We start from the raw sequence: 27033 nt of genomic DNA, 5'->3' as shown, positions 1-27033 counted from the left end.
GTTAACGCTGGACCAAGTCACTCTGTGCTAGGCACAAAGAGCTCTTCTGCACTGGGGCAGAGCCAAGACCACAGCGTAGGTCCTTTGAGCACACGGGATCAAGAGAAGCGCTGGGCTGGGAAGGTGCCCGCTCTCCCTTTAAAGCGATGGGAGGTAACAGCCATGTGGCAATGACGAGGTTTTTCTGTCCAGAACTCTCACTTTTTTCTGATAAAGGAGCCCAAGAGACATCCAGACGCTGCTGACAGAGTCTTTCCAGCAGCTGGGAACATGCTGTGCACAGAAGGCACCTTGCTTGTTCTTGGGCCCCAACCAGCTCTCCCGCAACCCAGGAGAGCGTCACGCACCCGAACTCTCCCGTGGTGCCCCCCAGGGAAGGCAGCGCTGTGCAGAAACGTGCGGGGCACCCGTCAGCGGGTACTTACGATGGGAGGGATGGCGGCCGCGCGCTGCTTGAGCTGCTTCAGGTCCAGAGGTTTCTGCGGCGAGGAGTTCAGCCTGGCGTCGCTGGCCGTGTTGAGCAGGCTGGGCCGGGGGGACAGCAGCCTGGACATGAAACACGAGTTGACCCGAGCAGCGTCAAGGACGAGCTCCATCCGACCGCTCCCCCGCGCCCTGCGCCGCTCTGCTTTGTGCTGTGAGCCTCAATCATCTCCTCTTCATCAGCGAAGAGCAGCGGGGAGCACTGCTCGTGCTGAGGGCCCTGGAGATCACAGCCACTCGGGTTTCCAGCTCTGCCAGCTGCTATCCCAACCCCAAACAGGCCTGCTGAGAAGGCAACCTCCACACCGCAGACCTCAGAGTCCCCACGAGGCTGCCTGGGTGACAGGAGGCCGCTCAGCAGCAGGACAGCCCCATGGAAGGTGTCCTGAGCTGGGACTTTGGCAGTTAGAGACCTCGAGTCCTGGATCCCAGCACACCAGGGAATCGCTCCTCGCTGCCCTGTCGGAGCATCGCTCCCTCCTACACAACGGGCACCAACAGGGTTGAACGAGCTGCAGAGCTCTGCAAGACCAGGGCGACTTCGAAGGCCAAAGGGAGCCAGAGAACGCCCTGGGATTCGGCTCCTGCTTGCAGAGAAGACAACCCCGAGGGGACTCCGCGCTCTCCTCCTTATCCCCGCGCAAAACCCTTCTAGCCAAGCTGCTGCTGTGGTCCACGATATGCCCAAGGGAGAACTGAAGGCTGGAACGGGAAGGGGCAGCTCCAGCGCAGGGTGCTCAGTTCAGATGTCATTTGGGCATCGTGCCACCCTCCAGAGCTGCCGCCTGGTGCTCCCCCGGCACTGCAAACCCAGCCTCGCGCCCGGGCAGGGCCTGGCTTCTGTCACCATGCCGGAGCCTGGGAAAACGACCACGTGCGCACGGCTGGGGCGCTGGGATCTGATGAAAGCCGAGCGGCTGGATTTCGATGGGATTTGCTGCTCAGGCGGGCTGTGCTCGGCCCTCTGCCCTCTCCCCGCCGGCACAGCCTGAGAACGCGGCCGTGCCGAGCGCGGCGGCTGGCGAGGAGCTCGGCCCGCGGGGATCTCCCTGCGCGGAAAACGGGGATCCAGGGCATCCGCAGGGATCCCTGCCCCTGGGGCCGCACTGCGTGGTGGGGACTCACTGCTCCAAGGTGCTACCGGAGCCAAGGGGCTTTTCCCTTCCCGACCCATCCGGCACCGGCAGGACAGGCGGGCACTGCTGGCGCCCCATGGGAAGGGGACAGGGACGGTGACAAGAGCCTTCGGTCAAACCCGAGGTGTTTCTGGCTCCTGGGGCTGTGGTGAGACCCCGAGGGCTGTGTCTCTGCAGGAGATCCCCGCTATCTCTCTCTCCCACTCCCGTTTGTTGAAGCCAGCCTCATGGTTTTTTAAGGTTTACAGCTTGATTTGTTTATTTTAGCTGTTATTTCACTGCTCTCTTCAGCCTATAAATTTCAAGGTCACTCCGTGCTCACCCTTGGATGAATAAACAAGCGTGGCTGGGCCATGTGAGGGGAATAAATACATCACGGTGCTGGGCCTGCCACGGCCCCAGCGCACACGGAGCCGCGGGACGGGGACCCCCGCTCCGGCCGGAGCGCCCCGCGTGCCAGGGCAGACCCGTCCAGGGGTGGCTAAATGTCCTCGGCCCTGCGTCCTGCAATGACCGCACAGGGCACGGCACCCAAAGGCTGCCCAGATGGGGGGCCCGAGGGAGCTTCAAGCCGCGCAGAGCCGGGCGCTGCTGCCAGGGGACTCCGGGTCCACGTCCCCGTGGCATTTGCAGAGTGCTCTGCCTCCAAACCCCGGCACGCGGGGCTTTTAGAGCCGCCCCACATCCCCCCAGTCCCCAGCCGCTCTGCTCTCCCATTCTGCTCCATAAAAGCCAATCTTCCCAAGCTCTGCGCGCGCAGCCCTGCCCGACCTCCGGCTGCCAGCACCGCAGCTGCCCGGCTCCCGGGAAGGGCTCGCGGCGCTGCCAGCTCCGAGCGCGGCCTCGTGAGGACGGCGCGGGACGGGCGCCTGGCCCGGCCTCCCCCGGGCGCGCTCGGCAGCGGCTCCGCCGGACACGTCCGCAGAGGCCGGAGCTTTCCCAGCGCGCAGCCCGGGAGCTGCTCCAGCTGGAGCTGCTCAGCCCGGCCCTTGCGCTCACGTCGATTCCAGAGCGGGATTTGAGGCACCCAGTGCTTAAGATCCAACTTGTTCTCTGTGGACCGCAGCAAGGACAAGGAAGCAGCCTGCCCTGCCAAAGCAGGGCCGGCAGGCCGGCTCAACACAGGTTTGCTAAAGCACTCCGCCATCCTGAGATTTAGAAAGCCAGGATCAACCTTAAACTCATCAATATAACGCTGCTTAAGTCACATCATTTATGATGCCTCTTCTCCCCAAACCTTGCGCTGGACACAGCACTGTTTGCTGGATGCTCTGCTCCGAAAGGCCCCGGCCTTTCCTGCACGCAGCCACTGGGACATGGGACGAAGGGCCCTCGGCAACTACTGCCCCTGTTTTTAACCTGCATCTCCTGAACCAACAGCTGGTGCCTCTGTAGCTGGGCAATGAAAACGGATGGGGAAGGAAAACGACTTGAGCAGCAAGGCCCTATACATGTGGTCAACACACGCACAAAAGGAAGAGCCTGGGCTGGACGGACACGTCCCCTGGAGATGACCAGGACGCCGCGTGCTCCAAAGCTCTGCAACCTCCACCATGAGACGTGCGACTGCTTTAGCTGCCAGGCGACCCAGCACGCTCGTACATGACTCATCCCAGGCCATCCAAGTTTCCAAATTTCCCTTGCACTCCTTGCAAGCGCCACGAGGCCGGGGCTCGGGGAGGCTCCCCCGCGCCGGGCCGGCGGCCGAGCCGCAGCGCCGCACACCGCGTACGGCGGCGCATCCCGGCGAATCCGCGCTGGGGGATGCGCGCGGCCTCACACGTTCGCTCCCATCCGCCGTGACCTCCCCCTGACCCGCGGTGCTGGCAGCGACAGCAGCCCTCAGAGCACAGGCTCGGTGCGTAACCACAGATGAGCGGCCGCCCTCAGCTCGGCCGAGCTGAGGCTGCAGCTCCTCGGCTCGGTCCAGGCTCTCCGGGCGCAAACTGCAGACGGATGCAGGAATGGCGGCCGCGGGAGCTGCGTCTCCCGCCTCCCTGCACGCTCCGAGGGGAGGCAGGATGCTGCAGGCAGCTCCAGGCTTTTGGAGAGAGCACCCACATCGTGGGCGAGCATCACCCCCACGCGGGGCGGACGGCGCGGGCTGCACGCGGCGCCCGCGCGCGCCCCTGCACCGCCGAGCTGCCAACACGGGAAAAGGCCACAGATCAACCCCAGCAAATGTGGAGGGTGACCTGAGCCCGGCCTGAGCGTGGACAACGGCACGTGCGCCTCTGGTTTCATTGAGATCGCTCTGATGAGGGGCAAAGCGGTGCCGGGGAAGCCGCTCGGAGCCTGCAGGTGCCGAGGTCCTGCTGCTGTCTTGCTTCCCATTGGTTCCTACCAGTTTTGAGGAGTTTGGTCCTGCCTTTCTCTTACAGGCTGGTTTTATCCCCCATGGGAAGGAGGGGATGCTGGGGAGAAGGGCATCCGCATCATACCCGATCCACGCTCTGAGCTGGCATGGATGCCATTCCTACGTGGTGGCAGCCTGCATCCAGGAGGCCCCTCCTGGCCCATGAGCCAGCGTGGATGGAAGCAGGAGCCGTTAGAGAAAACGGCACTACAAAGACTTTAAAAAAACAGGAAACCCTATCCCGTTTGCAAGGCTCTTGGGCAGGGAGGGCTGCATGGCCATGGTGGGAAGAGACAGGAGGGAACGGGGCGTTTCTCCTCCCAAAACACCAGTGTTTCCACCCCTGGTCAGAGCTGCCATGAGGGTCGGGGCCCTCTCTGCCGCCGGCACCGGGGCTGTCCGGGAGCTCGGGAAGGCATTGGCACAGGCGGACACCCAGCGGCACCTACCACTGGGAGACCCCTTCTCCCTCTGCCCACAGGGCCAGCCCGGATAACTGAACCCGGCCTCTGCCTTGGGACAGCTCAGCTGGTCCCAAGGACACGTCGCCCACGCTGCGCCAGCCGGGCGGCCCGCGGCTCTGCACCCACAGCTGCACACATGGCACCGCCCGGCCCCGGCGCGGGCCAAAGGGCTGAGGCCACGTGGAGACGCGGCTGGACACGGCCCTCCGCTTGGGAGGGTGCCAGAGCCCGCAGGAGCATCCAGGTCCCTGTCCTCACCCACGGACGTGGCCTGTTTTCAGCAGCATCCAGCCCCGGGCAGTATTTTAGTCCTTGCTGCTTGGAAATCTAAGGGGGTGGACAAGCAAGAGAGCCAGCCTGGGCTCCCGTCTCCAGCAATGCCTTATTGGTGATATTCCCAAGAAAGAGCTCAGGAACGTGCGCATGGGTCAACACACGCACACCTCCGCGTCCCGCAGGTCACGCACTGACCCAGCCCGTGCTGCCGCCCTTCTTACCTGCTCTTGTCCACAGCGTCCTGGTCGTCCATCTCATCCGCGCTGCACGTCGCGCTGGAGTCGCTATCCGGGTTCACGCCGGCACCTTTACTGCCTTTATGACCCTCCTTCTTCTCAGCCTTGGGCGTCCCCTCTGCCCCTGCTGTTCCTCCAGCGCTGACACTGCTTTCCGCCTTCTTGTCATTCCCCTTGTCCTTGTCCTGGCTCTCCTCGGTCTCCTCCTTCTTCACCTCGCTCTTGCAGGGCTCCTCGCTCTCCTTCTCCTCCGGCTCCTCTGTTTTCACCACGTCCACCACCACGTCCTCCTGGGCCTTCTCCTCGCTGTCGGCCGGCTCGGGAGCTGCCTCCGGAGCAGGGCTGGAGGCAGGAGCGGGGTTGGCAGCAGGAGCAGTGGGAGCAGCGAGAGCATCGGGGGGTGTGGGAGCCTCTTCCAACTTGACTGCCGGTTCTGCGCTGGAGTCACCTCCCGGCCCGGCTGGTGCCTTGGCCCCGTTTTCGCCTCCCTCTTTGGCTTCGGGCCTCGGCGAGGGAATGCTCTCGGTGTCGGAGCTGTTATTTACTGCAGCTGAGAAAAGGGAAGAAATAAAAATAAGGATAAGACTGTGATTCTCACTTCCCATATCGCTGCCTCCGCCCTCTCCCCTGGGAGGAGAACGCCCTCATTCCTTCGAGGGGGAGACAATCCCGGGGCTCGGAAGAGCTGAGCCGGGACCCCCTGCACCCAGAGCCAACCAAGCCAAGAGATGCTCTGCGCTTCTTCGCTTGCCCAACATAACAACTGCCCTGGCTATTGCTAACCCCCACCCAAGCACAAAAAGGCGCTCCCTGCCAAACCCAGCAAGCGGGAAGCAGGACTCGGATCCGGAGCGTGGGCTGTTCTGTCGCTTGGGCCCCGCGCGGTCCTCCCTCCGCTCACCCATAGCTCAGAGCTCCTGCCCTTCTCGCTGGGCGCTGCTGCTGGCGCAGGAGCCGTGACCCAGCCCCTGCCACCCCGGGGCAGCGCAGCAACGTCCCAAAGCACCGTGCGTGTTTGCCGGCGTTGCAGCCAGCGGTGTCAAAAGGGAAGGAGGTCAGGGGCAGTGAAAGCAGAGCTCTGCCAGCGATTCGGGACAGGTTGATCATTAAGCGCGGAGGATCAGTCTGAAATCCAGCAGGGACCCGAAGCGAGCTGAGAACGCAGGTGTCTGCAGAAGGCAGGGGCCTGCGCAGCGCCGCAGGTGAAGGTGCTGCCAACAGGCTGCTCCTACGGCTGGAGAAAGAACCGTTTCCTCCAGAACCTCCCGGGACAAACACACCAAGGAGGGTCACTGCCTTTCAGGCCCCATCTCAACACATCCACCTCGGCGCAAAGGTCTCTCGCCCTCGCGGAAGAGGGGGCAGAGCAGCTTCCTCACGCGCATCAAACTGTGAGATGTGGTCGCCCAAGGATGATGGGCACAAGACTGACAGGACACAGATTTAGAGTAGGTTTGGTCAAAATCTCTCTTAGCAACACACCTGCTGCTACTCCTAATGCGAGCACCGTCCAAGGGCAGCTTGTCCCGGCTTGACCCAGGCTTTAGGCTCCCAACAGGGAGCCCACGATGGCATGAATGCTCCTCCCAAGCAGGGGAGTTGCACGCAGAGAAATAACCATGCAATAAAACCACACGGAGACCTTCCCCTGGTGCCCTGCGTGCCACACGGCTCCCCGAGCCCGTCTCCAAACGCTGCCCGGGAGCCACGCGCTCAGCCCTGCTCCGACACGTCCGTGCCCAGGGCATTGCCCTCACTCTGCTGCCACGTCCATCCCGCTCAACAGCCCGCTTAGAAACATCAACAGCCCGCTTAGAAACAGTCCCCCCTGCCCAGCAGGGTGAATGCAAAGTGAAAACTGGAGCTCTAGGAACGCAAAGCTGCAGAGTGTGTCAAGCGATCGGTCTTTAATCTCAAAAATACATTGTTTCCTTTCCACCGCTCTCCCAAAGAGCAATAACTACCTTTTACATTGTGTCTCTGAGTCGCATATCACCTCGCACAAAGATTTACCTGGAATCTGCCTCGTAATGAGTCACTTCCAACAACGACTTGAAAAGATTTTCAATTTCGAGTCCCATTAGCCTGGGTGCCAAGGCCAGGAATCAGCGTGGTGCTAGTAGTGCTGGTTAAGTTATTAAATTACTTTGACAAAAGTCAAATGGGGCTATTGTTGGAAAATTATGCACATTTTCCCCCAACTCACTGCTGCGCTTTCTAAGCGATAAATAGCTAAAATTGTCACTTCCAAATTGTTGCCTTTCTGTGCTACGGTTTGGAGAGAGGAAAGCGCTCCCTTAAAAGGAAAATGAGGAGGAAAAAGACCTGCCAAGGTGCATCAAATCACACTGGAGACCGCGGCTCCGGCTGCGGCCAGGGCGGCAGGGCCTCCTGGAGCCCGGCTCGCTCAGGCAGGAGGGTCGGTGATGCCCAGACGGGACGGGGCAGAGCCCTGCAAACCCAGTGGGTCCTTCCCCCCGTGGCATCACCGCGCTCCTGCACCCCGTGGCATCACCGCGCTGCCGCGTTGCTCCACACCGCGCTCTGCCCGCTCTCCTGCAGCGACGGCCCCATGGCCTCTCCTCTAGGCCACGCGGCGCCCGCTCTCGCAGCCCGGCGGGTCCCTGGGTGCTGGTGGCCACCACAAAGGGAATGGTTGTCTCCTCCTCGGGGTGAGGAGTCGTCCTTGGGGAAGGTGTTGTCCCACCTCTGCTGGGAGCACACGGCTCGGCTGGAGGGGGAGCAACACGCATGGACAGCAGTTCTCCCATAGTGGGGCACCAGCCGGACCTGCAACCGACTAAATTTGGGTGACAAAGTCCCCTCCAATGCTTCCATGGCAGCCCTTCCTGTGCACCCTTTGGAGACCATGAAGAAGGCCCTGGAGCGCCACTAAGTCACCCAGTTTCTTGCGATCCATTGAGATCCTCCTCACCTGGACCCTGGGGAGGTCCCCAGGCATCCGGCGGCGAGTGCTCCATGAGCTCCTGCCATTGCACGACCTTCCCAAAATAAACATCCCTCCAGACAGACACCGGAGGAGGGCAGTGATCCAGGGCAGTTCTTGCAAGCGTGAAATCCAGAGGCATCCGAAAGGTCACGAGCGCCTCGTGCTGCAGGACGGCATCGCCTCGGTGCCTCCTCGGGGTGACAGGCACCCCTGGCAGCCGCTGGCACTTACAGGACGTGGCAGCCAGTGACACAGGGCTGCCTGGGACCACGCGCCGTCCCCCCGGCCCTCCTCACCTTCGGCCTCCTCAGCCATCTCCTCTTCGTTGCCGCTCGTCCCCGACACCTCCATCTCCTCGTCCTCGGCTGCGGGAGGGAAGGCCGCTTCTTCATTTTGCACGGCGGTGCCTTTCTTCTTCTTCCTCTTTGCGTTCCTTTCCTTCTCCTAGGGAAGAGGCAGAGGAAGGTCAGAGCGGACCCCACGGCCCAGCTGCACCACGCGAGGGATGCTGCCACCACCATGTCCCCCATATGTCCCAAAGCTCCCCGGGCCCCCCAGCCCCTGCGTGGAGCGGTTGGATGTAGACCCACGCTGGCGGAGCCCCTCGGCAGGCCGGCCGGAGCAGGATCCAGCGGCCGCCGCCGGAGAGCTGTGGTTGGGCTGCAGCGTCTCCTCCTGCAGGACGCGGTGCCGCCGCGACGCGCCGGCCACGGCAGAGCTGGAGCCCCGGCCAAGCTGCGCGGCAGGGACGTCGCCGATGCGCAGGCAGGCGACGCGTGCGCAAAAACCGGGGCAGCGCGAGCACCCCATCCCCTCGGCCGCGTTACGCGTCGCTGTTAACGCACATGGTCCTGTCCCAACGCTCACCCGGCGGCAGCTGCACTCCCGGCCCGGGCACACGGCAGCCAGTGCATTAATGCAGAGGCTCCCTGCATCCCAGGGCTGCCCAAGGACTTCAGTCCCTGCGCTCCGGGGTGCTGCTGCCAGTGGGACACTCAGCATGTGACAGCAACACGGGACGTGTCGGAGAGCACTGACCCGTGGGACAACACGGTGAGCGGAGCAGCCAAGAGCAGCCCTGAGCACCGCCGGCCCCGGGGCAGCCCCATCTCGTCCCGTCTCTCTAGGACGTGCCAGGGGACCTGGGCGCACACGCTGCTCCCTCCTGGACACCCCCGGCCCCAAGTACAGTCTCAGCTTTGCTATTGTTTCCTGCTCTTGTTGCTTGAGTAAATATTACCAGTAGGAACAGGCCTATCATCTCCGGCGCGCTCTGCGAGCTCCATGCGAATGACGTGGGCAGGACGTTTATTTACATGGATGAAAAGATAAAGCCGTGGCGGAAACATTAACTTTGCTTTTGGATCTCTCTGTTGGGAAGAGCTGATTCCTTCCCTCCCCCCCAGCCCTCCCCTGCAACTTTTCAATCCTTTAAAAAACTTCCAGATAAAACAAACAAATAAAACTGCTTTTTCTTTTTTTGCTTAGAAACGCTGCTTGCTCAAACTCTATTTTTATCAAACTGGGCAGGAGAAAGGAAAAAAAAAAAGTGCCCGAGAGGCATTGCCGCTTGAGCGCGGTGGGAGCGGAGCGTGGGACTCCCTGCGTCCCGCGCGGCAGCGGAGCCGCCGGCGCTGGCACCTCTGCCAAGGCAACGACTCGGCGTCGTGTGTTTTGCTCCGCGGCAGCGACTCGACGTCGCGCTCCCGCAGCCGGAGCTGCCGCGTTACTATGGCAAAGGCTTCGCCGCCCGCCCGCCTCTTACTCACGGAGCCGTGACTCAGTGGAGCCGGGGAGCGGGCTCTCCGCTAGGGAATTATCCGGGAAGTGGCCGCAGCACCGTACTTGGCTTTTGGGTGGCTGCCGATGAGCCAAGCAGAGCGGAGGAGCAAGGAGCAACGCGGACCTACGCGTTCAGCGAGCTGGGTCTCTCCAGAGCGAAGCAGCCGAATGGGATGCTGCCTGCAAGCTCCGTGGGGAAGACCTGGAAGAGGCCATGCCTGGAACAAGGCATCTGCAGTCGCACGGATGTGCTCTCCATAGCCCCAGAGGGAACCAGGAGGCCATGGGAAGGCTTCCAGACACTGGCCACAGGCACTTCCTCGCGGATCGGTGTGACTGCAGCCCACGGGGCCCATCCTGCAGGCTCTGCTCTCTACCTACCATCACGTATTTTCGCAAGAAGATCCAGAGCTTCAGGATGTGGCGCCAGGCTGCCTTGCTGAGCCCCACCAAAGAGACCTCTGTGGGCAGTGGGGATGGTGAACCCCATCCCAGGGGCAGCGGGCGCAGCGCCCACCCTCAGCCCCCCGTGCTCCGCAATTCCCGCTGCGCCGCTCCGCGTCCGCTGCTCCGCACGGCCATCCCGGGGGCCAGGGCTGCTGCAGCCGCTGGTGCTCAGCCAGCTCCGTGGCGCTGACTCCGAGCCTGGCGCAGATCGGCCGCTCCGTCCCTGCCTCCGCTCTTCCCCTCCCGGCGCTGCATCCTGCCCTCCCTCCCGCCTGCGCCGTCTCTCCCGGAGGAGGAGGTGGCGAGGAGGCCATGCCAGCAGCCCACGGACGTGACATCTTCCTGGCCGCCCGCCCCGCCGGGAAGCGGCAGCCCAGACAAATCTGGCCTCTCCTCGCGGCCGCCACCTGACACGGCAGGAACAGCCAAAACGGCCTTCGGGCCCTGCTGCCCACACAGGGCCGGCATTATCCTGCCCTCCCTCGGCATCTGCCTCAGCGTTTCCTAGCGGCACGGTGGGGCCCTCCTGCGTCGCGGTGACACCACGGTGCCGTTAGAGACCCTGCCTGAGCCGCCTCGAGCCACAGGATGGCAAGGCCCACGGGTGGGCAGAGCCAGCCTGGCCCTTCGGAGTCGCTCGCGCTCCGCAGGCCTCGTGGCGGCACATGGGGCACCCCCGGCTGCCTTGCTTCTAAACGGGAAAAGCCAGGAGAGATGCGGCCCTGGGACTCTGCCCAGCGGGACAAGAAAAGCCTTGGTCTCGGCCTCCAGCCCGAGGCTGCTGCACAAATGCAGGGAAGACCATTCATCTCCAGAAGAGGAGACCACCAGGCCCTCCTTCCGGACGAGCTCCGCAAGCTGAATGCCGAATCCAGCAGCGCCCAACAAGCAGGGAATCAGAGCCATGCGGCTTGGCCGGGGCTCCGCAGGCCTCCTGCGCCTCGCACCGCTCCACCGGCTCCATTCAACAACCATCTCAGCTCGGGAGCCGAAGGAAGCCCAAGTGCTCACTAGACCAAAGTGACCAGGGCCCAGCAGAGAGTCTGCGGCGAAGACCGCATCTAATCTGCAGCTGCTGAGAAGAGAGCAGCTCCGGAGGACGCTGTGTATCGGAATGCCCCTCTCCCTAAATGCCGAGATTACAGAGCGCAGCATGCAGAAGGTCAGGGCTGAGTGACGCTGATGCCTGGGACACATCCGAGCCGCTCAGCAGCCAAGCTAAGCCAAAACACACTGCAGGGCAGATAAACGCAGCCTCGGCGCTGCCAGGCTCCCGCACGCGAGGCACGGGCTCCGCGGGGCCGCTCGCCCGCAGGCGCCCCGGCCCAGCGGGACGAGGAACCTGCTCTTGCCAGGGCAGGGATGCTCGGGGACAGCGCAGGTGCCGCTGTCCCCCAAGCTCCTCGGGCTCTGGCCAGGCCAACTGCGGACACTTCACGCTGCTCTGCCACATTCTGGGGCACGAGGGACCTTGCCAGGCTCTGCATCCCATCCTAGGCTGGCTATCAACATGGATCGATCCTTGCAGCTTCTCCATGTCATCCATGCGCTGCTAAAACCCAGCCTGGGAGAAACCTGGCTTGGGGAGGGAGCCCTTCAAACCTGTGTCACAACCTGTCTGGAGGAGGAGGCAACAAAATATTAACGAGCCACATTTGGGAAGCTAATGAGATCTGCAAATTAAGTTGACTCTCCTTAAGCAAGAGGAGGAAAAGCAGAGGCAATTTGTTTCCTTGTGCACTATCAGCACTAGCTGGTGGTGGCGAGGTCAGGGAATATATTGGGAATTTCATGGCAAAGCTACCTGCTGACACACTGGCTTGCCGCGTGCTGACTCTGCAGAGGTCAAGGCTCACTGCTGGGTATAGGAAGAGATTAGGAGGCCTGGTTTGCTCGGGAACATATTTAGGAGTCAGGAAGGAAGGTCTATGGCAATTTAATCTCAGTTGTTCTTTTATTTTATTCAGCTTTCTGGCATCTGCTGTTGCCACAAAACAATAGAGCACAATAAATAACAGCTGAACATTCATTGTTCTTCTACAAAACCAAATCCCATAGCCTCCCGTGCTCAAAAACTAAAATGATGATGCTGATATAAACTGCAAGTGAGAGTGAGCAATTAGACGGGAGAAGTCTAGTGGCTGCCTTGGAGGGATGGATACAGGGAAAAATGTGGTTCTGCAGAAAAACGCTTCAGTGATATAATTTCTGAAACATTAGGAAGCAGAGTAAATTAATATACACCAATCCCATTGCCAGCTAAGCCGTATGATCTTATTTCAGATTCTCCCCAGTAATGAATAACGATATCTTTATAACATTTTATATTCACAGGGCTTTATGCACATCTCATTCCAGTCTTTATATAGGTTTGGTTTTTTTGCTCCTTTGTATAGTTTGTTTGCTTTGTTTCTAAAAACAATTCAGTGAAACATGGGAACACAGGAGTGTCTCTGTGCATAGAGAATTAATAAAAAAAAGCATCGCCAATGTCTTCTCTCTTTCTCATTCCTATAGACTGACTAGGATATTAAATTCCTGGGTGAGTCATTGAATGTTTTCCTGTCTTTCTTTTTACTCTTGCTGTAATAGCTTGCTTGGAGAGATTCCTGCATTGAACATTGTCCTTTGCATTTTCAAAGCACCCCTTGGGGGTTTAGCCATGTGAATTCTATTAGCCAGAAACTGGGAACCCCAGGATACTCTACAAATGAAATAATTATAATCCTTATTTGCTCCGTAGCAGTCCGCCTTATCTCCACAAGGCTGAACAAGCCCCACATTATCCACACCCTGCACCTTAGAGCAAGAAAAGCAGCAGTATCAGCCCGTTCTGACAGGGAAACCGAGGCACGCGGGGATGAGCGCACTTGCTTGCAGGCACAAAGGGAAGCGACAGCCGTGTCGGGATTAGCCGCCCAATCTTCTCAGCATTAACATTTCGCGCTAAGCCCCCCTTCGCTTTCCCTGTCCTGACACCGTGCAAGAAACCCTGCATTTCGGGGGATAAATGGGCAGCCCTCGCCTTCAGTTCGGGTGTCAGCGCTGCCGGGGGGCTCTGGCACCCGCAGATTTCAGTAGAAACGTGGTGAATTCTCAGCCCCGATTCTATTTGTCCCTCCCCATGTGAGGTGACCCAACTTCACCAGCTTCAAGGGATTTACACAGCTGGGACTGAGCTCACGTTCTGGCTACGACACAACAACCCGGCACTCCTTTCTGCTCCCTTTTATCTCCCCACCATCCGCCGTGCTCCCGCAGACGGGGAACTCGCGCCCAGCATCGTCCCTCCTCCTCCCCAGACCTCTTGGGACCAAACAGGCAAACGGCCCCTTCCTGCACAGCTCGAGCTGCCCGTGCCCGCTGCTCGCAGCCCAGCATGTTCTCCAGGAGGAAAGCTCTCCCCCTCGGCACGGGAACAACGCGAGCGTTTGCCGGGAAATCTCTGTGGTGCCCGGTGTGGGCTGAGATAGGATTCTTACCATTTTTAGCTTGTGCTGCTGTAGGATCTCGTCCAGGTTCTGTCTCTTCTTGTAGTTGAAGTAGAAGTTTTTGCACTGCGACACGGTCTTGGAGCCCACCATCCTGGCAATGGCTGACCAGTTCCGCCCATGCTCAAGGAGACCTGCGGCCAGGGCAAGGAGGAAAGGAGAAGGCTTTAAATCCAGATAAACTCGCGCAAGGGCAGCGCTCTTCGCACAGGATGGGGAACACCCTGTGCGCAAGCCAAGCTCCACAGGAACAATACGGTCACCAGCACCCGTCCGCCAGCCTGCCCGGGCCAGCGGATGACTGACTTGCTGCAGCCTGTTTTTCTTTCCAAGGGGAAAAGGCACTGGGATGACTGTCTGAGGAGCAAAACACATCCCGCAGCCACAGAGCCCGGCAAGCCGCCCCGGGGATGTGGGGCTCCCTTCCCTGTCCCTTGGGAAGGGCCTGGGAGCTGCGGCTGGGAGAATGTGGGGCAGCAAGGCCTGGGCCGGCGCGATGCGGAGGAAGAGGAGGAGGACGGAGCAGATCATGGTCCCCCGTGGCCTCGGCACCCCCTGCAGCCCCATGCCCTTTGGCACGACAGGGAGCCCTGTGCCCGGTGCTGCCGGTGTGAGCGGACCCGAGTGGCCCCGTCGGCGGCGGAGCGGGGCACGTGCCGGGGACTCGCAGGTGGCAGCGCTGCATGCAGAGGCACCACGGCGCAGGCACCCACACCCTGCTCTGGGCAGCCCGCGCGCCGACGAGGCCTCCCGGAAAACAGCTCCTGCGGCCGCGGTCCTTCCCATGCCCTGCACGGCTCTGCCAGGGCCATCCTTGTCCCGAGGGAACACGCTGCAGCCTGTGGGGAATGAACCTGCTCGGAGCATCCTCCTCTTTCCTTAGGGGCTTTTCTATTCACAAGCAGCACCCAAGGGGCCCAACACCAGGGAGCACCCAAAGGTCTTCGCCTTCCATCCCCAGAGCCACCCTGCGGGACCAGGGACTGTGGTGAGGGGCACGCAGGGCCCCGCATGCCGCAGCCGCCTGCCAGCAAGGGGACAGAACGGGGCCCAAGGCAGCCGTGACCCTTAGCCAAGCGGCTGCCACGTGTCATCCCTGGGACGGAGGCAGCACCCGGCGCGAGAGCGGCCGCTTCCACGCACCCAGAAAACGCAGGGCACGGGTGCTCGCGTCGGCCCGGCACGCGCCGCAGCGAGCGGGGGCACCGCGGGCGCACGGGGCACGTGCGTGTGCGCGCGGGGCGGGCGCCAGCTCCGCAGAGCCGCAGATGAGGAAGTTTGCGCTGAGCAGTTGCAACGTGTGCTTTGAGCCGGGTTCAAAACAAAAAACCTGTTCCCGTTCTAGGGCTCTGGGGAAAAGCGGCCGCGTCCAGCGCACCGAGGGTTAAACCGCAAACCCTGCCTGGATCCTGCCCCGTCCCAGCACCGGGGCTTATCACGTTGCACGGCGCGCGCAGGCATCGCACCGCGCGCTCAGCACCACAAAAGGCCGCGGCAAGCCAAGAAACGAGCCTGTGCTTTAACTGTGAAGCTCCCAGCGTGCCGGGGCAGAGCCCGCGCGCTCCGATTGCCCGCAAGGACCCGCCGGCCGCGGGGGCAGAGCGCAGGGCCCCGCGCGCGGCGGCTTCCCCAGCCCCGGGGAACCCCCTGACGCGCTCGGAGCGAAGCGCAACGCGGCCCCGTTCGCGGCAGGGGGGAGCACACGGGAGCGGCGCGACCTTTGCAAGCCGAGAGCGCCGCGAGACGCCGCGTCCTGGCTGCCCTTTCCCCTGCTTGGCCCCCGGAGCCCCTGGGGCACCCGCGGGGAGGAGCGCGCGGCCCGGCCGGGCGCTCGCAGGTGCCTGTGCCCCGCTCGGCACGGGGCCATGCCCAGGGCGCCGCCGGGGAACCCGGCCGCTCTCCTCTTCACGTTACATGCAACTGCCCCCCCAGCAAACCGGCAGCACCTGCTTGACCCACGCGCGCTCCCGGGGGCTCCACGCGGCTCCCCGGGTGTCCCCCCCGACACGGCACCCAAACTACGGGCGCGGAGTTCCCGCCGCGCTGCCCCGCGCGAGCGCCCCGTGCCCGGCGCGGTACTTACGTGCTCGCGGGGGGCCGTGGCGCGGCGGGGCACCTGCCCGCAGCATGCGGGGGGTTCAGAGCCGCGCCGGGCCGCGCCGCCCGCGCGCCCGCCCCGCTCATCTCCCGCCGGCGGCTCCCTTGGCAGCGGCTCCGCGGGCGCCGGGCACGCTCAGGGCCATGGGCGGGCGGCGGGGGCCGCGCGCCGGGGCTGCGGAGCGGGGCGCGGGGCTGCCGGGCTCCGCGCGGGCTGCGCCAGCGGCATCGCCGCGCTCCGCCGAGCGCCGCTTAAGGTGGATGCGAGCGCCGCCGCGGGACGCGTCCTTCCCCCGCCGCCGCCGCCGCCGTCCCTCCCGGGCAGGTTGTGCCCGACGGTGCCAAGAAAAAGCGAGGAAAAACGAAAAGGGGGCCGGAGCGGGGCCGCCACCAGCGCTCCGCGGCGGAGCAGCGAGCGAGCGAGCGCTGATCTTTTCCTCCGGCTGACCCGGGGCTCGTTTCGGCTGAATGTGACCTCTAGACGGAGCATTAATAACGAACGTGGCAGCGGCCCAAGCTGACGAGGGGTGCGGCCGCTTGGCGCTCGCCGCCTCCCTCGCTCCCTCCCTCGCTCCCTCCCGCGCTCGCCGGCCCCCGCGCTCCCGCCCGCGTGTCAGCGGCAGCGGGGGAGCGAGGAAGGGAAACAAAGCTCGGAGTTTCCTCCGCTCCGGACCCCACGGGAGGCGCTTCTCCCTCGGGGAGGTGCCGGGCGCCGCTCGGTGCCAGCCGGAGCTGGGACACGGCTCGCTCGCGCGGGCTGCAGGGGAGCGGGGAGGAAGAGGAGGCTGCAGAGCGCGACAAGGCGCCTGGGGTGCGTGGAGGGAGGCCGTGCCCCCCACCCAGCTCCTGGGGAGCCCATGGAGGGTCCCTCGGCGGGAGCGCGCAGGCATTGGCAGCGCGGGGCTGCGAGGGGAAGGACGAGCGAGCTCATCGGGCAAGCGTGGCGAGAGCTCCAGCCCCGCCGGACCGCGCGCAGGGACAGCGGGACGCGCCAGAGGCCGAGGGCTGCGGCCGTTGGCTGGGACGGGGACCCGCCTTCGCAGCACCACAAAACCCGGGCGCTTGGCGCAGGCAGCGGCTGGATGCTCCCCGCATGGCCTCCCCGCACCGGGACCTCCTCAGCGGCTCCGCAGGCTTTGGAAGAAGGGAGTGGGGAGCTGGCCTGTGTCCCGCAGGGAATCGGGGCGTCCCGTTTGGAGGCCCCGGATGAGACGAGGGAGCTGGCACCCTGCGGCCGCTCCCCCTGAGCCCGGCTCCCTTTCCCCACCTGGCTCGGATGTGATTTCTGCTCCCTTATTGTTGAAAAAATAATGCTCAGAATTAAAACGTAGGCTGTAAATTGCAGCAATTACCCCGCAGTTCCCCCTGACAGGCCTTTTGTGCTCCGTGCGCTCACACTCGCTAAGCAAATCCTGGCAGCTCTCTCCTACGTGCGCGAGGGACGCGCAGCCAGGCGCGGTGCCGGGAGGGCGCTGCGGGAAGCGGCGAAGGCTCCATCCCGGGGCACCTTGATCAGGACCAGGGAGCCGAGAGAGCCTCGAGCGCGGCCAGCGGCGCCGGGCTCACCCGGCCACGTCCCCCGGACGGGCTCCGCTTCCGAGCGCCGCAGCCGAGCGGCGTCAACCAAATCCAGCCCCCAGACTCACAGCGAGGGGTCCGGGTGACAGGGAAGCACCGTGCGGGGCACAGGGCTGGCACGGCGCAAACCGGCTCCTCCAGCCCACGCTTCGCCACCGCAGGCTTCTGCGGGATGAAATATTTCACAGCGAGAATGGGAAGGCTTCGGGGAAAGCGACAAAATCATCATTAAAACAAAAATTGCAGGGTTTGTTTTTTGTTTTGTTCCATGGGCAGAACCAGACTGGGAGAAAAAAAACAGAGTTAGGTGAGTCTGAAATTCATCTTACTTTCTCAGCTGATTTTTGGCAGGATGAAAATCAGCCCTCAGAAGGATACCTTCTGCCTCCAAGAAAATATTTTATGTCCACCCAAAATGAACTACTTAGAGGTTTTTATGGCTTAACTCATTGGCTTTCTGCATGTGAAATAAACGTCAAAACGCTTTGTGCGAGCAGCACGCGCGCTCCTCTCCGTGCCAGAACCAGCGCTCGCATTTGACACCATTTCACAAAGAGCCACGGCCCCCTCCAAAAACAGTGTTTTGAGCCCGTTGGTGATGACTGAAAGTCGGCAACGCCACCTCCGCCACCGGCCTTGCGCGCTCGGGAGCTGCGAAGCCCCGGGGACCCACACGGTCCGCACGGAGCACCGGAGCGGTGCCGCTGGACCCCTCGCTTCCCGCCCCGTGCAGCGGGTCCGTGCGAGCGCCCGGCTGCCCCAGCCCCGCGAGCAGAGCGAGACTTTGCTCCCGCGCCGGCGGCCGCGGTGCGGAGCGCGGGAGGGCCTCACGTGAGGCAGACGGGGCCGTCTTCACGCGGCCTCTTTTCAAAGTACAGAACCGCTCGTCGGGCTCGGGGAGGGGAAAACCCAGCGGTGTGACGAGAACAGATACTAGACTTTAAAGAGCAACGAAGGCCGCGCAGAAACCTTGAGTTCATGGGGTTCAGCTGCGCCGCCGTTGCGGGCCGCCCTGCGATATAACCGCGCGGGCACGGAGCGCTCTCCCCGTGGACGCCGGAGACGCGCCGGGGCAGTGAGCGCTCCCATGGGAACGCCAGGCTCGCTCCCGGCCTACCTTTAGCTCCTGGCCCTGGGCCGCTGCCAGCGTGTCCCCCGCGGATGCCTAAACATTGCCTTTTATGGGGAGCGCGGCCGGCGCCGGGACCCGCGGCGTTCAGCTCGCCACCGCCGACGGGAGCAACGGAGGCGACGCCGGCGACCCCACAGCCGCACCGCGATCCTGCCCATCCCGGCTCCACTCGACGGGCTGGGGAATCAACGTTAATCGTGTGATAAAAAGTGTCGTTAACGTACGGGCTTTCCTCCCGCTAGCCTTGCGCTCCCCTAGGTAGCTTTGATAATCGGGTACGGCCCGGTTATATTACGGCCTCTGCCTACAGCCACGGTCTGGAGCCCCCCGTGCCGCTCCACTCGTGGAGACGCCGAACACGCTCTTACACACCAGGCATCTCACTGCTCTGGAGCCCGTTTTCTCGTCAAATGTTGTGGGGAGGAGCAGGGAAGCGCTGGGGCTTCCCGTGGCAGCAAGAGCCGCGAGGAAGATGAGGGGTGGGAGCGCGCGGGGTCCCGCGCGCTCCCACCCCTCATCTTCCTCGCGGCTCCGGCGGCTGCGTTCGACTCCTCGAGCTTCTCCCGAGCAGATGTGACCTCCCAAACAAAGCGGCGCGCGGAAAAGCTCCCCGTGACAGCGCTGCCCTGCTCGGCACCTGCTCGCCCCGCTACCTGGCCGCGGGCCAGTCTGCTTGATTAAAGTCTATCCATTAAGTTTCGCATCTATAGAGAGCTCCGCTCGGCAACGCACGGGATTGGCACCGCGCTGTGAAGAGGGTTGGAACGGCTTGAAGGAGAGCGAGCCAAACACTTTGGGATATTCACAGGCAAAGTAATCCAAGTCCACAACTCCCCTCGGCACCTGGGAAGCCAGAGCTCCAGAACATATAATCAGCATCCCTGCAGCAGGTGCATTTTCCAAACAGAGCCCAAGCCGCTAACTCGCCTGTTCGCAGTTGCCGTCCCCAAACGGGCTCATTTCCATTTTAATTTCGCCTTCACAATCCTCACCAGACCTCGCGAACAAGCAGCGCGCCGAGCAGCAGGCACGGGCTGGGGATGTGAACTCGGCAGCGCAGCAACAGGACGTGACTTTGGGGAAAAAAAACCTCAAAGCCGTAAAGGAGCTGGCACCGGCGGCGCGCGAAGGAGGGGGAAGTGGCAGGGAGGGCTGTGCTACACTCAGCACTTTTCGGCAACGGGCTCTGAATCAGCGCCAGGATGTGGAGCGGCCCCGCGGCAGCCGCGGCCCTCGTGGGCTCACGCGCCCACACAGGGGGACGAGGGCGGCTGTCCCCGCCGTGGAGCCCGGCGCCCTCCCTGCGAGGCGCCCGGGCGAGGGGCTGTCACCGCAGGCGGCTGCTGGTGTCCAGTGGCTCCCACGGACGCTACGGACGTCGCACGGTCACCACGGGCTGCACAGGAGCTCGTGGAGGGGCTGCCCCGTTTGCCACCCCTTGAGCTCCTCCACAGTGTGGGCTCTGCAGCACCTGCGAGCTCACACGGCAACCGCGATGCCCACAGCACCCAGGAGCTCAGACAACATCCGTGGTGCCCACAGCGCCCGTGAGCTCACACAACATCCACGGTGCCCACAGCACCCAGGAGCTCAGACAACATCCGTGGTGCCCACAGTGCCCATGAGCTCACACAACATCCGTGGTGCCCACAGCGCCCGTGAGCTCACACAACATCCATGGTGTCCACAGCACCCAGGAGCTCAGACAACATCCGTGGTGCCCACAGCATCCGTGAGCTCACACAACATCCATGGTGCCCACAGCACCCGTGAGCTCACACAACATCCATGGTGTCCACAGCACCCAGGAGCTCAGACAACATCCGTGGTGCCCACAGCATCCGTGAGCTCACACAACATCCATGGTGCCCACAGCACCCAGGAGCTCAGACAACATCCGTGGTGCCCACAGCGCCCGTGAGCTCACACAACATCCATGGTGCCCACAGCACCCAGGAGCTCAGACAACATCCGTGGTGCCCACAGCATCCGTGAGCTCACACAACATCCATGGTGCCCACAGCACCCAGGAGCTCAGACAACATCCGTGGTGCCCACAGCGCCCGTGAGCTCACACAACATCCATGGTGTCCACAGCACCCAGGAGCTCAGACAACATCCGTGGTGCCCACAGCGCCCATGAGCTCACACAACATCCGTGGTGCCCACAGCGCCCGTGAGCTCACACAACATCCATGGTGCCCACAGCACCCAGGAGCTCAGACAACATCCGTGGTGCCCACAGCACCCACAAGCTCTGACATCCGTGGTGCCCACAGCACCCAGAAGCTCATACAACATCCATTGTGCCCATTGCACCCATAAGCTCAGACAACATCTATGGTGCCCACAGCACCCAGGAGCTCATACAACATCCGCGGTGCCCACAGCACCAACAAGTTCACATGGCATCCGTGGTGCCCACAGCACCCAGGAGCTCAGACAACATTCATTGTGCCCACAGCACCCACGAGTTCATACAACATCCATGGTGCCAGCACAGCTCCTGGGGCTGATTGAGCTTCACGCCATTCCCGTCTCCCCTGGACCTCCCAGGGAGCTTCCTGGGGACAAACTGGCCGCATGGCAGGATCCAGCCCCTCAGCTGCGCCAGCTCCCACGCTCCGACGCCACCTCCCCAACTGGGTCCATGGAAGCCGACAGGAGAAGCAAACAAGCCACTCACCTTTTTTAGCCGTCTCCATTTCTTCTTCTGTCCAGCGCGAGCTTTCATTCATCTCCAGAGAAGCTGGAGGGAGAGAAGGGAAGAGAGGTCAGTGCCAGGGTGCCCGTCCCTTCTAGCAGAGACTCGCAGCGTTTTCGTGCTCCAGCAGCCCACACAGCCTCTGCTTTGGTTTCTTTGGGTTTGGCAGCAGAGCCAGGTGGCCCGAGGGCGGCAGGGTGTTTCATGCTGAATCAGGGCCCCGCGCTCTGCCCGTGCACTGCCGGTACCGACCCGGGAGCCGACGCATTGGAGGGGACGGACGCTGGGTGGGACCATCCCGCTGCGAGAGACGGAGCCACCTTGATGCTAAGGTGCATCTCACTGGCCACCAAGGTGGGCAGCTGGGCTGACCCCCGGGTCCCTTGGCAAGCGGGTGCCGGCACCGGGCGCTTGGACGTTTCAGACGCAGCGGATTTGGGAGCTGAGCAGGGCCCCAGAGCAACGGGGCTGCTCGCAGGGCACATGGGAGAGGAAGACACGGGCATCAGCACCTATCGCTCCCGGTCCCTCGGCCCCGCGCCGGGGACGCCGCGGCCCCGCGCGGAGCGGCCGCCGCGCCAGCGTCCTGCCGGCAGCCTGGCACTCGCGAGCAAACCCTACAACAACAAACCGGGCTGTGAGTCAGCGGCAAAAAACAGCTCGGTAAGGAAGCAGATTTCCGGTTCGCGCTGCCAGCGGGTTATTACTCTAAACAACAGGCAAAGCATTATTTCAACAGCAATGAGAGAGGTTTTGACAGTGTCCTTTTAAAATGGAACACAGGTCGATAGGTTAGGGTAAAGGATACGGATGAGGCAAGAAGGAAGCATCTTCCAAGCTGCTTTAAAAGAAGCAGAGACCCCGCGGGAGGCCCGCGACCCGCCAGGTACTCAGGAGCCAGAGAAGGAATCTCCTTCACAGCCGGCTGAGCAGAACCGCAGGTGTCACCTCGTGTAAGTCAGCACAGGTCACTTCCTCCAGCAAAAACACGGTCCCCTGGGAGCGCGGCCAACACACGACTGCTCGGCCAGCGCAGGGAAATCGATACCCCCGGAGCTCCCCCAGCCCCGGGCAGGGTCAGGGATCCGGCGGGTATTTGCTTGGAGCGAAGCGTCCCAACGCGCTCCGCCAGGCCCTTAATTCAGCTTTAAGATACTGTTATTGCATGGTAAAGAAACGTCAAAGAAATGGCCTATTTGGTTTGATTAATGATATTTACTGAGGTTGCGCAGTTATGTAACAGATGCCTACTGGGAGTTCCAGCATGCTGCAGTTAAACCACAATATGGTTTTGTGTTGTTTTTTAATGTTCAATCGGTATTTAAAATGCAATAACTTTCTTAGCCAACCTAAATTAAAGCACTATTGGAGAGACATAAAGTGTAACCAATTGCTTAGATATGTCACTGGAATCAGGCCATTTCCTCTTCCCAATTTAACACTGTCAAAAGCCTTTTCTTCCTGCTCACGGTGAAGTTTATCAAGGTCCCTAAGATCCTGGGATGAAAAAAAAAAAAAATCCCATCTAAATTTCTGGCATTATCTGCTGCTTCTATGCAGCACGGCTTAACAAGTTGGAGATGGAGATCAGGGCTGCGCGGTGCCGGGAACTATTTATATCGTTTGTACGAAGCGGAGCGCTCGCAATCAAAGCTCAAGCCAGTTGTCAGCAGAGGAGCGGAGAGGCAAAACACCTCAGTGTGATTTATAGCAAATGGAACAGAAAAGGCAAGAAATTGCAGAGAAGGGAAGCGAGAGGAGTCACCCTGCCTTTATTTGTACTTGCCTTCGGTAGCGCACTAATAATTTTGTCCTCGATACAGGGGAAATAGAGGAAAACCAGGCAAATGCCTTGATGCATTTGCTACTCTAAGGCAAATACACGTACAGCTTCCAAAGGCAACTGCTACCGGTGCTGCGAGCGAGGGCCCTCGTTGGGACACGGGGACAGGGAGCGGAGCGCGAGGCCGCGCCGTCCCCGAGCGCGCCGCGGCACCTACGCACCCAGCTCTGCGCTCTGCTGCGGAGCCGCCGCCTCCTCGTTGTTGGCTTCGTTGGCCATGGAGCGGGTGATGCGGCCCTTGCGCCGGCCCTGGCTGTTGGCGGTTTTGCGGCCTTTGGAGGTGACCGTCTCCTTCTCGTCGTTGTCCTCCCCGGACGTGTCGTCATTCTTGTCCCTGCAAAAACAGAGAGGGAGGGAATGACTGGACGGAAAGTGCCCTAGTTTTTGGGCCAAGGGATTTTTGTGCTGCTTGTGCTTGGGTTTCGTGGCCGGGCTTTTTGGGCAGGGGGTCTGTGCTTTTTATTGCACACGCAGCGGGCCGGGGGGGCCTGGGTGGCAGAGCTCGCTTTCTGCAGACGCTGCAGCTCCGCATGCAGAGACCTGATGGAGACAGGTTGAATATCAGGGCATTCAAATTCATCACTGCCTCCTCCTCATTTATCTTCCTGAAAGGGACCTGCTGGTAAATGTCTTCGCAGCCTAGATATAATGAAGCCAGATGTTCTTTTAAACCGAGTATTAAGCCCATTACAGATAGCAAGCGGCCCGCGTGCCAAGCTCTCCCCGGCGCAGCGCCGGCGCTCCCCGCTAAGTTATGATGGTGTCAGGCGGCGAGGCGGGCGCAGCTATAAAATCGGTCGGATCCCTTGATCTGGAAGCTCTCACGTTGACATCAGTAACACCGGAGGTGAAGCGCCACGCTCGGCTGCGCTCGCCACCTCCCCGAGCCTCTTGCAACAGCAAAACAAGCCCCGGGACCAGGATGGCTTTGCAGGTTTTGATGTTTTTTTTTTTTTAAAAAATAAAAGCACATCAGAGTGTGGTTTTCTAGGTTTGGGAGTGGGAGGGGAGGGAAATAAGCAGGAGAGCAGGCTCTGCGTGGGAGGAGGAGAGCGGGCGGCCGCGGGGAGCCCCGTGCCAGGCTCGGCGGCTGGGGGGGAGCGCGTGGCCCCCGAACGCTGCTCCCGGGGCGGGGGGACCCGCGGGGGGATCCGCTTACTTGGCCAGTTCTTCCTTGTCGTTTTCTGCGTCCTGTTTATCTTCCTCCTTCTCTCCCTCCTTCTCCTTTTCCTTCTCTTTTTCATCCTTCTCCTCTTGGCTGCTACGGGGCATTTGCTGCTGCTGCTGCAAAACAAGGGACGTAAAAAAAGAAGGAAAAATAAACGGAGCGTCGAGGCGGGGAGCGCTCGGCACCTGGGCCAAGCTAAACACCCGCGGCCGGGCAGCGCCGGGGCTGAGCAGCGCCGGGAGGGAAAGCCACGCGGGGCGGCTGCCGGGGCACGCGCGGCCGTTGGGGACATCGCGGGGACCCCACAAAGGGTCGACCCGGGTGTCGGACCCAAGCAGCAGCGTGGGGGCCCGTTAACGGCCTCCGGATCGAGGTGTGGGACGGGAGACGCCGGGCTGCCCATCCCGGTCCATCCGAGAGGCTGCACACGCGGGCGCTGCCGCCCCGGCTGCCGTGCACCAACCGCGCCGCGCTGCTCCGGGGAGGGCCGCGGTTGTGACATTATTTCTGGATTTTGTTTCAACAGCTGCAGGAAGAAGGATGCTGGGGAGGGCTGGCTTCCCTGACCTCCCTTCCCCCGGCGGGACTGCAAGCGAGAGGGATTTCAGCGAGAAGTTGAAATTCGGGACGGAAACGATTTATTAAACCATCCTGCTCCTGGCTAACGCGGGGCTTTGAGCAGATCCACCCGGGTCCACCCAGGCCCTGGCAGCAGCAGGGGAAACACGAGGCTCCCGCGGGATGCTCGGCAGGAGCCTGGTGCCGGCCTGGGCCGCGGGCCGGCCCCGCTCGCAGCGCGGGCTCCTCGCTGCAGCAGCCTCTGTGCAAGCAAAACCCACTGCCCCAACACGCCGGCGCCCAAATTAGAAGCACAGAGCTGTCAAAACGGGCTCCCACGTGTTTTAGCGAGACCTGGGTTTGATACGAGCCCTGAAAACCCACGTGTGGCACTTGGCTGAAATCCCGCATCCTTCCCCAGCTATGACGAAGGGGCTGCTGCACTCAGCAGGACCCACAACCCGCACTGCAGACCAGCCCCGAGGACGCGGCGAGGGGCTGGAGACGCCCCTGCTCCCCCCAGCCAGGCCCACAGCAAGTGGCCACTCCGGATTTGCCTCTCCGGGGCCTAAAAAAAGCTCGTTGAAAGCAAATCCTCAGGGACGGATGCAAACGGCATCCCCCCCTGCCACGCTGAGCAAGGGATGGAGGAAAGAGGGGAGGTGCTGCAGATGCCAGCAGCACCCCTGGACCAAGTCTCCTACGTGACGCAGCCACTGCCTCCTTGGTCTCCCAACAACTAAAACAGGGGCAAGAGCTTCACCCTGGAGCAAGCGGCAGGGAGACCCACGGAACAGCCCGGAGGCACCACGGGCGAAGGGCCTGTGCCCTCCCCTCGCCCTCAGGAAGGCCCAGGGGAGGCTGCACCCACCACCTGCCCTTGCAACGCCCTCCCCGTGCAGGAGGCTGCGATGGCCGCGGCGCTCGCGAGCTCCCCGCGCCGAACGCGAGCGGTGGCCCTGGAAGGAGCCGGCAGTGCCGGCCACGCGCGGGCGCTTCCCAGGAAGGCACCCGCGGAGCTGCCGGCCGCTCTCCAGCTCAGCGCGGCGGGACATCGCTGCCTCCGCCGGAGAGGAGCATTTTAATCCAAGGATGCCCTCTAGTGATTGCCCTGGCCGGCGGAGCGGGGTGCCAGGCCCCAGAGCTGCTGCTGTTGGGAGGGAAGGGCTGGCTGGGCCGAGCGGGGCGCCCTTGGCCCCACCACGGTCCTGACGACAAGAGCAGGCAGTGCCATCACCGCAGGGCCGTGGCGAGGGACGGTGCCCTGGCTGCACCGAGTGCTGCGTTTGCATCTTGGGGCTGATGGGGACCTGCAAACGCGGCTGCGGAGCCCGGCTCCAAGCAAGGAGGAACGGGGCTCGGCTGCATGGGGAACGCCGGGAGCTCTCGTCCGGGCACAGCCTTTGGGAAGCTGCTCTGGGAAGAGCCAGGAGCAGCAGGAGCCAGGCTAGAAGTGGCGGGACCACTGAAGCACCTGAGTGCGGACAACACCACAAGTTGTGCCACCGCTCAGCCACCAAAGCGCTGGGTGGAAGCAGGGGACACGTCCCCAGGGTCGAACCGAAGCAGACGAGATGCCCAGAGAGTCGGCCGGGCCAGCCCACGACAACACACCTGGAGCTGCGGAGCGGAACTGGACGCCGAAGGGCACCGGGCGCTTCGGGCCGCACATCCCACTGTGGCACCGGGCGCAGGGCGCTCACGCAGGGAGATCACCCCGGGGCATCGGATGCGCACGGGGAGTCTATTCTTAGCCCTGGCCGCGGCCCAGCGCCGGATGATTCAGGGGCCGGGCCGCGGTGCCGCAGCGCGACGGGCCAGGAAATGCTTCCCCGATGAGCGGCCGCCGCTTCCTCCTGATTCACAGCGCCCGCTCGGAGGTGGCCCGGCAGGTGGGTCGGCTCCGTCCTCGGGGCACGGCGCCGCTCCGGACAAACCTGACGCCTACGCGAGGCCGAGCGGTGCCGGCCACGGGACGGGCCCGCGGGCGCCGAGCCCCCCGGAGCCGCGCGGCCCTCGGCTCGCGCTGCCAGCGCGCCCTGCTCACGGGGACTGCGGTGGCGAGAGGCCGGTGCCTGCCGAGCCCCGGGGAGCTGCGTGGCCGCCTCGCCGCCGCCCCGGGGGCTCGCGCGCTCCGGCAGGAGCTGCTCCTAATTGCAAACAGCTGCTCACCTTTGTCCTAAATTCCCAGCGGCTCCGGAGACGAGCGGAGCGCCGCGCGCCCGGCCGGAGGAGCCCGCGCACTCCCTGGCGCCCCCCGGCCGGGGCAGGCGAGCAGGCGCCCGCGCGCCCAGCCCTGCGCGCCCGTCTCCGCCGCGGAGCCCAGGCCGCC

At 62.7% G+C, this 27033-nt stretch overlaps 1 protein-coding gene across 11 annotated transcripts in view; it reads right to left on the bottom strand.

Moving 5' to 3' along the window:
- The window catches only part of NCOR2 (nuclear receptor corepressor 2), a 155300-nt gene that overhangs the window by 34087 nt on the left and 94180 nt on the right, over positions 1-27033 (bottom strand). For 9 of the 11 annotated variants that reach the window (XM_088532512.1, XM_088532511.1, XM_088532517.1 and 6 more), the window contains 7 exons: positions 24135-24259; positions 23137-23309; positions 21115-21177; positions 13613-13755; positions 8198-8345; positions 4937-5501; positions 426-546 (listed from right to left, as the gene is read on the bottom strand). In XM_088532512.1, coding sequence (XP_088388638.1) covers positions 426-546; positions 4937-5501; positions 8198-8345; positions 13613-13755; positions 21115-21177; positions 23137-23309; positions 24135-24259 — 1338 coding nt within the window. The remainder of the gene's footprint in view (positions 1-425; positions 547-4936; positions 5502-8197; positions 8346-13612; positions 13756-21114; positions 21178-23136; positions 23310-24134; positions 24260-27033) is intronic. The other 2 variants (XM_088532508.1, XM_088532514.1) reach the window with 1 other exon arrangement.

Source organism: Tinamus guttatus, unplaced genomic scaffold (genome assembly GCF_059628265.1).
Source record: "Tinamus guttatus ecotype Peru unplaced genomic scaffold, ASM5962826v1 Tinamus_guttatus_pri_ptg000459l, whole genome shotgun sequence".
Classification (NCBI taxonomy): domain Eukaryota; kingdom Metazoa; phylum Chordata; class Aves; order Tinamiformes; family Tinamidae; genus Tinamus; species Tinamus guttatus.
Note: the sequence above shows the minus strand (reverse complement) of the source record. Positions and strands in the feature narration are given on the sequence as shown.